Source organism: Oncorhynchus nerka, linkage group LG17 (assembly GCF_034236695.1).
Source record: "Oncorhynchus nerka isolate Pitt River linkage group LG17, Oner_Uvic_2.0, whole genome shotgun sequence".
Classification (NCBI taxonomy): Eukaryota; Metazoa; Chordata; class Actinopteri; order Salmoniformes; family Salmonidae; genus Oncorhynchus; species Oncorhynchus nerka.
The window spans coordinates 33,283,942-33,294,347 of NC_088412.1; the positions used below are offsets into that span (position 1 = coordinate 33,283,942).

Below are 10,406 nucleotides of genomic sequence, written 5' to 3' on the forward strand. Positions count from 1 at the left end.
CATCGAGAGACTGAAATGTTTCCCCATTCCTCCTTGCAAAACAGCTCGAGCTCAGTGAGGTTGGATGGAGAGCATTTGTGAACAGCAGTTTTCAGTTCTTTCCACAGATTCTCAATTGGATTCAGGTCTGGACTTTGACTCGGCCATTCTAACACCTGGATATGTTTATTTTTGAACCATTCCATTGTAGATTTTGCTTTATGTTTTGGATCATTGTCTTGTTGGAAGACAAATCTCCATCCCAGTCTCAGGTCTTTTGCAGACTCCGTCAGGTTTTCTTCCAGAATGGTCCTGTATTTGGCTCCATCCATCTTCCCATCAATTTTAACCATCTTCCCTGTCCCTGCTGAAGAAAAGCAGGTCCAAACCATGATGCTGCCACCACCATGTTTGACAGTGGGGATGTTGTGTTCAGGGTGATGAGCTGTGTTGCTTTTACGCCAAACATAACGTTTTGCATTGTTGCCAAAAAGTTCAATTTTGGTTTCATCTGACCAGAGCACCTTCTTCCACATGTTTGGTGTGTCTCCCAGGTGGCTTGTGGCAAACTTTAAACGACACTTTTTATGGATATCTTTAAGAAATGGCTTTCTTCTTGCCACACTTCCATAAAGGCCAGATTTGTGCAATATACGACTGATTGTTGTCCTATGGACAGAGTCTCCCACCTCAGCTGTAGATCTCTGCAGTTCATCCAGAGTGATCATGGGCCTCTTGGCTGCATCTCTGATCAGTCTTCTCCTTGTATGAGCTGAAAGTTTAGAGGGACGGCCAGGTCTTGGTAGAGTTGCAGTGGTCTGATACTCCTTCCATTTCAATATTATGGCTTGCACAGTGCTCCTTGGGATGTTTAAAGCTTGGGAAATCTTTTGTATCCAAATCCGGCTTTAAACTTCTTCACAACAGTATCTCGGACCTGCCTGGTGTGTTCCATGTTCTTCATGATGCTCTCTGCGCTTTTAACGGACCTCTGAGACTATCACAGTGCAGGTGCATTTATACGGAGACTTGATTACACACAGGTGGATTGTATTTATCATCATTAGTCATTTAGGTCAACATTGGATCATTCAGAGATCCTCACTGAACTTCTGGAGAGAGTTTGTTGCACTGAAAGTAAAGGGGCTGAATAATTTTGCATGCCCAATTTTTCAGTTTTTGAATTGTTGAAAAAGTTTGAAATATCCAATAAATGTCGTTCCACTTCATGATTGTGTCCCACTTGTTGATTCTTCTCAAAAAAATACAGTTTTATATCTTTATGTTTGAAGCCTGAAATGTGGCAAAAGGTCGCAAAGTTCAAGGGGGCCAAATACTTTCGCAAGGCACTGTACATATGAGATGAGTAATGTAGAGTATGTAAACATGATATAAAACCCCTGACATTTCTCAGTGCACGTGAAACTAACACCAGTAGATGTTCTTATACATATATGTCAACATGTTGTCAACATATTCATTTATTACTGGGATGCCACTTGGTATAGTGCAGATTCCAATGGGGACACTGAAGACATTGTGAAACATCTTTCTGAATGATAAATACCACAGTGCCACCTAGTGTCAATAGACAGAAAACAGGACAGGCCTCAAAAGTCGTTATCTGCAGGATAAGTGACAAAACATCTGGGTGAACCATGTTCTATCCGGATCCCCAAGACTGGAGTAAACAAGACCTCAGTCTTATATCAAAAATTCAGACAATTCCTGACTTGTAAACATCAAAATCACAATCCAAGACTGATTATACAAGCAACATTCAGACACAAATAAACTACATATAGGTCAAAGACAACACAAAACAAACCAAAATGATCTGAGACCTAGTCCTATTCCAGTCTCAGTCTATATTAGCCTCTCCCCTCTCCCCCTCTCTCCCTCTCCATGTCTGTCTCCCTTCTCCTGTTTCCTAGTGGTAAACAACACTACACTACATCCTTCATATTTCCCAAGAAGGTGTGGAGAGGTGAAGATGTGGAGAGTACGGTGACGGAAAACGCTGTGTAATGACATTGCTTACTACATTCCTGGCTCCTGTTGGCCTGGAGACTATTTATACAGCCGAGGAAGAGGCCCCTTATAGCCCACCAGCAGAGGAGAGAACCATGTCAGAACCACAGCCCCCAGGACTCTCATCATCTGTATTTGGACTGATCCAAATCCCTACAGCCAGGGGGTGCTGTATTTTCAAATGGAGCAGAACGACTGCCCAGGCACAAACTCCCTGACCTGACAGCGCCTCCACTAGCACCTGGTCACAAGGCTTATTGGTTACTCTATGGTTAAACACAGTGGAACTCTCCCAACCACGCAGCAGGTGTTCCAAGGAGGCCTTCTCGACACCCAACAGCTCTCAACTCCTACCTCCTCCCGTTCCCCCAATCTCCCACAGCCAGCAACCCTTTCTCTGACCGAAGGCTGAGCATCATACCACTGACATCAGTCTATGTGAGTATGAGCGCGTTAGTGTTTCAGTTGGATCTTTTTCGCCATACATCCATATCCTCTCGGAATAAAACTCCAAAGTCACCACATGTTTGTCTCCAAACGGAGAGTCCGTGTGTTTCAATTGACCGGCTTCCAGAGGGGGATCTTTTCAAAAGTCTCCACCCTGGGGATCCACTTCCCTTAGGGGGGAAGGACATTGGTGTCGGGACAAACCAGAGGATCAACTGTCTTGGAACTGTAGGACTAAATATAGTTTCTGTGACTGTACTTTCCAGTAACGGAAGGAAGGATGCCAGCGTTCTAATCTTTACCCACTGCATCACATGGGCAACACATACCATTGGAGATCTCAATTAAAGGATAAATAGATATACAGTAGTGTATACATATGTTTGATTTTGTGTATATATATAATCTTTTCACCCCTTTCTCTTCACGATTGGTAGTTACAATCTTGTCCCATGGCTGCATGGGAGAGGCGAAGGTCGAGAGCCGTGCCTCCTCCGAAACACAACCCAGCCAAGCCACACTGCTTCTTTGACACAGTACTCGCTTAACCCAGAATCCAGCCGCACCAATGTGTCGGAGGAAACACTATACACCTGGCGACCGTGTCAGCATGCAGGCGACCGGCCCTCCATAGGAGTCGCTAGAGCGCGATGGGACAAGGACATCCTGGCCGGCCAAACCCTCCCCTAACCCGGACGACGCTGGGACAATTGTGTGCCGCCTCATGGGTCTCCCGGTCATGGCCGGCTGTGACACAGCCTGAGATCTAACCAAGATCTGTAGTGACACAGATAGCACAGAGATGCAGTGCCTTAGACCGCTGCACCACTCAGGAGGCTACAGTAGCATATAAATAAGCATGAGCGAATGTAAGTGTTGTTAAAGAACAAATTCATATTTACCATACAGATAACGCATGCATGAATAAACCACCTCTTTGCGCTACCACTGGTGTTAACTCTCTCATTCTAATATCACTCATCACTAATATGATCGCAACCAAAGCAGTCTTCCACCAAGCACCAGTCTCCATACCTGACCAGTGGCTGAGGGTTTCCTGCCACCCTGCACTCCAGTCTGATGGGGTGTCCCTCTGCCACCTCCTGACTCTTCAGCTTCTGGGTGAAGTGTGGCAGCGACAGGTCTCCATCTACACACTGAGCTCCACTGTGCTGCTCCCCCATCAACTGGGCTCCACTGTGCTGCTGCTCTCCCATCAACTCATTCCCACTCATTAGACCAGAGACAACTGGCACCCCGGTCACACTCAGTGGAGGGACACCCGTCACACCCGTTACGCCCACCATGCTTGCTGGCTGGGTACCCAGACCTGGCTGGCCCTGCTGCGCCGCCACCTGTTGGATGAAAGGCTGTGGAGGGACAGAGGCAAACCCCCGGGGGGCAAGCCGGTGGCTCTTAGGAGACAGGTACCCGCTGTCGGGAGAGGAGGAGTCTTCCTCCCCCTGTTGCTCCAGCCGAGAGGAGCCTTTAAAGATGGAGGACAGCTCCTCGATGAAGGTGGCGGCACGGCTGCAGAACTCCGTGGCTGAGGCAGCCCGTTCATTCAGCTCCAAGCCCTCATGGACCAGCCGGGGCTTGTCCTGTTTATAGACTGGGGTGATGTTCTTGTGACAGACAAACTTCTCAGGCGAGGCCGTGGCTTCGAAGGTGGCCTGTATGGGCCTGCTGAGGTGGACACTCTGGCTGGAGGTGACTTTGACTGAGTGGCTGTCGTCCATGGCTGAGACTTTTGTCTGATGGGGGAAGCAGGGGCTTTTGGTCAGGTATTCTGTGGTATTGAAGGGGGCAAGGGAGGGATGGTAGTGGAGAGCCGGCTCCTGGGTTTTGGGAATTGGGGAGACAGGGTCCACCCAGTCTTCTGCGTCACTGAAGGCCTCCCAGGCCAGGTCCAGGCTGCGGTTGATCTCGTCTTGGCTGAGAAAGGCAGTAAGGTCTGGAAAGTCCCCGTCACCAGCGTCCAGCTCCGCCATAGAGTCCAGGTACAGATCCCCATCAGACGAAGCCTCCGAGAACACGTCTCCTTCTAGAACCCCACGCCCATCCTTCATAAGCAGAGAGGGGGGGAGGGACTGGTTCCATCTCCCGTCCTGCATCCTGTAACACACACACACAAACATGACATTCAGTTAACACTGTAGATACAGTAAGACACTAATGATAAGCAATACACACATCCACAGTACAGTCATCTGAATAAAATAAACCCACAATCCCTCACAAACCAACAGTTGCTCAGTTGTGATGACTCGGGCTAGAAGTCTTTCGGCACAGCTGGTGGGTATTTACAAAGGGCTTTCCGGAGGTCAAAGTGGACTTGACTGGCATTTGTCACCATCCCTCCCTCTATTCTCACCCTAACTGTATATTTCCCTGACTCTCCTCTCACTTCCTTATTCTTTTCCATCTATGTCTCTCTGCAACAATTCACTGCAAGCATAGAGTTACGAAAGTTAACATATACAGTACCAGTCCAAAGTTTGGACACACCTACTCATTCAAGGGTTTTCTTTATTTTTACTATTTTGTAAAATAATAGTGAAGACATCAAAATTATGAAATAACACATATGGAATCATGTAGTAACCAAAAAAGTGTTAAATATGGTTCATACTTTGAAGAATCTAAAGTATCCACCCTTTGCCTTCGTGGCAGCTTTGCATTGTCTCAACCAGCTTCATGAGGAATGTTTTTCCAACAGTCTTGAAGGAGTTCCTTCACTCTGCGGTTCAACTCATCCCAAACCATCTCAATTGGGTTGAGGTTGGGTGATTGTGGAGGCCAGGTAATCTGATGCAGCACTCCATCACTCTCCTTCTTGGTCAAATAGCCCTTACACAGCCTGGAGGTGTGTTGGGTCATTGTCTTGTTGAAAAACAAATGATAGTCCCACTAAGGGCAAACCAGATGGGATGGCATATCGCTGCAGAATGCTGTGGTAGCCATGCTGGTTAAGTGTGCCTTGAATTCCAAATAAATCACTGACAGTGTCACCAGCAAAGCACCCCCACACCATCACACCTCCTCCTCCATGCTTCATGGTGGGCACCACACATGCGGAGATCATCCGTTCACCTACTCTGCGTCTCACAAAGACATGGCAGTTGGAACCAAGTAATCTGAAATTTGGACTCATCAGACCAAAGGACAGATTTCCACTGGTCTAATGTCCATTATTTGTGTTTCTTGGCCCAAAAAAGTATCTTGGTCTCATTGGTGTCCTTCAATAGTGGTTTCTTTGCAGCAATTCGACCATGAAGGCCTGATTCACACAGTCTCCTCTGAACAGTTGCTGTTGAGATGTGTCTGTTACTTGAACTCAGTGAAGCATATATTTAGGCTGGTAACTCTCTTTAACTTATCCTCTGCAGCAGAGGTAACTCTGGGTCTTCCTTTCCTGTGGTGGTCCTCATGAGAGCCAGTTTCATCATAGCTCTTGATGGTTTTTGCCACTGCACTTGAAGAAACTTTCAAAGTTCTTGATATTTTCCTGATTCACTGACCTTCATGTCTTAAAGTAATGATGGACTGTCATTTCTCTTTGCTTATTTGAGCTGTTCTTTCCATAATATGGACTTGGTCTTTTACCAAATAGGGTTTTCTTCTGTATACCACCCCTACCTTGTCACAACACAACTGATTGGCTCAAACACATTTAGAAGGAAAGAAATTCCACAAATGAACTTTACACCTGTTAATTGAAATGCATTCTAGGTGACTACCTCATAGCTGATTGAGAGAATATCAAGAGTGTGCAAAGCTGTCATCAAGGCAAATGGTGGCTACTTTGAAGAATCTCAAATATAAAATATATATATATATATATGTGTCATGTCAAAGTTATGATGTCTTCACTATTATTCTACAATGTAGAAAATAGTAAAAATAAAGAAAAACCCTTCAATGAGTAGGTGTGTCCAAACTTTTGACAGGTACTGTATATCCATTGATACTTGAAGAATATAACTTATAAATGCCTAATGAGCTTAGTTGAACTGTCACACTGTCCATAAGAACCCAAAATATAAGCTTGTTTTTATCCAATGTGTGTAAACACTGTAAATGTAAACAAACACTGTACAGCCTCATAACATGGTTAAAACTATCATGTTGATATCATGGCTGGTCAGTCCTTGCATCCATAGCTCTGTCTATTAACCTGAGAGTGGTTACATTTCTACAGGCCTCCATGAAAACAAAATCACAAACAACAGAGTAGGGCTAGCTGATAAGTCCTTAGTTTTGGGGTTATTCTCAGGTAAAACAATTTGGATAATCTACACTTCCATATTTCCAAGTGCTATTCTTGAAGACCAAAGGGTATAACATTTATTGGAATGACTGGAATTCTGATAGACTTTGATTTTTAATGTAAATATGTAATTTAATCTTCTTATTATATATAGTAGAAAGTGATGCGTTAGAAGAAGCCTACATAACCAACCCATAAAGTAAAACGCAACATACATATATGGCCAGATACGTAAACTTTAACATTGATTTATCTTGCAAAATATTTTGTTCAATTGCTAACATACATTTTTGTCTTCTTCTAATGCCTCTTAGGGGGAAAGTAATCTAAAAGTAACTGAATGTAATCAGATTACGTTACTGAGTTTGGGTAATCCAAAAGTTACGTTACTGATTACAATGTTGGACAGGTAGCTAGTAACTGTAACGGATTACATTTAGAAAGTAACCTACCCAACCCTGGCAGTGATCAATATCTCAAGCACGGCTCTGTGTGTTATGTACAGTAGGCTACATCTACAGGTGAGCTCCGTGGCTATATTGTAGATGATGGTACTGTACAGACTTGTATGCAATAGGCTCGTCTGTATAAAACTGAGTGTGTTTGTGTGTCAGTGTGGTATATACAAGTGTGACATTCTGCCTGCCATGGCGTCCAGGAGAACAGCTGTTGTTGTTTTTATTCCACTTGGGCTAAGTTTCACAGCAGCAGTACAATTCCATCCTAAAAAAACATCCCCTTTAAACACACACACTACAGTATAGCACATACAGGAGCTCACACAGGACACACAGATACATACACACATATGTATTCACAGTCAGGCACACAAGGGACACTATTCTCTTCAGAGCCTGTTATGTGGAAAATAAGTAATCTATACAACATTGATACATTATGAATGGGGAATATGTTTTTAATATTTTAAACTGATTGACAAAAAGTCAATGGCCACTGCCAGTGGTCATTGTACATGTTGTCAATGACAGAATAGAACAGAGTACATAAATTAGGCTATCACAATAACTACTTACTTATTATTGACTTTGTAATGTACTTTGATGTAATGGTAATATTGAGTGAAAATAACCACATTTTCCTTGCAGTTTTGACCCTAACTGGATCTCAAACGCAAAGTGAATATCCCCGCATACACTAACAGTAAATACATATCTATAGTTTTCTCTAAGCGTCTTTCTGATCACAACCCACTGGGCACATACTGGTTAAATCAATGATGTTTCCATGTCATGTGAAATTACCTTTAACCAATGTGGAATAGACATTGGATTGACATCTGTGACCAGTGGGAAGTTCGAAGGATCTCGTGGTTGCTGATTAAATGCAGGAAACAACATCTCCAGGGTATTCTACTAATATTGTCAACAATAAATGGTCAATAACAGCCTTACCTTCAAGTTTTCGTCCAAAGGTATTGTACCAGTCTAGCGTTTCCAGATTCCTCTTAAGATGATCTGTGTGTGAGAAAGTCAGAAGCGTCTCCTTCCAGCAGAGTAGCTTTTTCGGTCGTGCAGGGACTGGGAGCACTGTGAGCGGGTCTAGGGCCACTTGAGCGGTGCCTCCAGAGTAGCCTGCTGTGTCCCATCTGTCCCAGCGTTTGACCACTCACTGTGTCAGGTTATATTTGGCATCGGGCTCAGGTTTCACAGCCAGAATGCTGCTGAGAGAGAGGAGAGAGAGGAGAGAGGGGAGAGAGAGAGAGAGAGAGAGAGAGAGAGAGAGAGGAGAGAGAGAGAGAGAGAATGAGAAAGAGAGAGAGGGGGGATATATGAGAAAACCGCAGGGGAGTGATCCTTTCCACTGATTACAATATATACAATACTTTACACACAGAACGAAATGCTCACACATACACACACTCTAACACATGGAACTGGGAGTCTTTTCACTTTGTACCTCAACATGTTGCACAAAACTACAAAGCTGGTGGTCATGAATGATGAATGTACTCTGCTACCTGCACAGTATGCATCTGTCTGTACCATAAATATGGGGGAGGAGGAGGGCCAGGCTCTGTCAGTCACAGTATGGGTTAGGGTTAGGAGCTGATGCTAATCTTGAATCAGAGCTTGACATCTCCCTTTTCTCTCCGCTGTAACTCTGCCTCCTCTGTGGCCGGTGGAGTTGATTCATTGACCTGAGACCTGCCACTGAGCCTCTGAAGAAGCTGTTCTCAGTATAGACTCTTCAGTGTATGAGCGTTTTCTGCACAATGGAGGTTGGGGGCCAGGGTAACTTATGGTCCATGCAATGCTTTCTCTTGAGCCCACATCCTCTCCATCAGCCTTTTGAAATACTCTCTGTCCTCTCTCTGCAGGCCGTCTCTCTCTCACTGATGCCTCTGCCTTATACCCTGAGTGACAGGTAGTGACAGTTTTCTGCTTGAGCCAAATTTGCTCGGCGAAACTAAGTTTGGGTTGGAAGGGCACAGACACATTCTGGCTCGGCAGCCCCACTTGGTTAATCTGTGGGCCGTTATGGCAGACGGTTGGTCCTAACAGCACAGCGCTATTCCGGTTCTCCAACTACTGATTAGAGTTAAGTGCTAGTTACAGGGCAGGGAGGAATGTCCATTGGGACAGCTCTATCAAACCAGCAACCCCCCTCATACACACAGTGGCAAACCACTGACACCAACACCACTTCTCCATCAACTGTCCCACAGCACCAACCCTTCATTCCCTGCCCCAGAACACACACCCCACTCATCTTTTCAAAGCCCCATGGACTTACACCATCCATCTTCTATATTGAAATAGCTTAAGTGTACCTTGTTGAGGGTATAATTTAAAAATAACTGCATTAATTGGTGGTGTCTTCGAATAGCCTTGCTCATGGTCTGGTAAGAATAGAACTGGAGCTTTTCCAATCTGAGCGTCCTTTCAACTAGACTAGAGAACAGTTTACAGACCGAACTGTCAGTTTAACACTTATGGTCATTTACCACTTCAACTTTTCCGAAGTATTTCATTTTTTTTAGCTCTCACAGATAACCATTTAAACTCTAGGTGGGTCCGTGTCCTAATCATCCAAAGTGGCCATCATCCAACTACACGAATGCCCAGCCATTAATGAGATATCATATTTGGTCATCTAATTTTGTTTTTTACTGGTGAATTTGTAAAAATATATATTTTTGAATCTACACGCATTGACGATCAAATCTAGCTAGCTATCCCCAAACAGCAGTTAGATAGTAAGCAGCCAAACGAAGAGGCGATTTATTTTTTCAGCAGCACAGTAGTTTAGTTTGTCCTTTCAATTTCCCCATTGCTTGTATTTCATTGGCTACTCAGATTTGAAGACAATTGGTCAAGACTTCACCCACCGCGCTGTCCGCAGCGAAATGTGAACATGGAGATAGCTAGGCATAAACTGTTATCGTTAGTAGCTATTTTGAAAGTAACATAGTTGGTCCTCAGACATCCCAGTAAAATGCCATACACTGGCTATTTCTTTCCCCTCGCACTCGCAGTTGTTGTTAGCAAGTTGACTTGTTACAAGACAATTGTTGATAAATTAAACGTCAAATAGCTAGCTATTATTTGAATAATTATTACAATGTTGCTTCTTGTCATTGGCTAGCATAGCTTGCACGCGTTGGCAATCTATGTAGGCTAACAGTGATAAAGGTGTCTTCTACTGTTCTGTACCTGTC

The 10,406-nt window shown here is 44.3% G+C and overlaps 1 protein-coding gene across 1 annotated transcript in view; it reads right to left on the reverse strand.

Annotated features, from left to right (window-relative positions):
* The window catches only part of LOC115145167 (palladin-like), a 151,299-nt gene extending 142,923 nt beyond the window's left edge, over positions 1-8,376 (reverse strand). Inside the window, 2 exon segments of the mRNA XM_065003127.1 lie at positions 3,493-4,572; positions 8,140-8,376. Coding sequence (XP_064859199.1) covers positions 3,493-4,571 — 1,079 coding nt within the window. The 5' untranslated portion in view covers position 4,572; positions 8,140-8,376.
* Between the last annotated feature and the right edge of the window lie 2,030 nt (positions 8,377-10,406).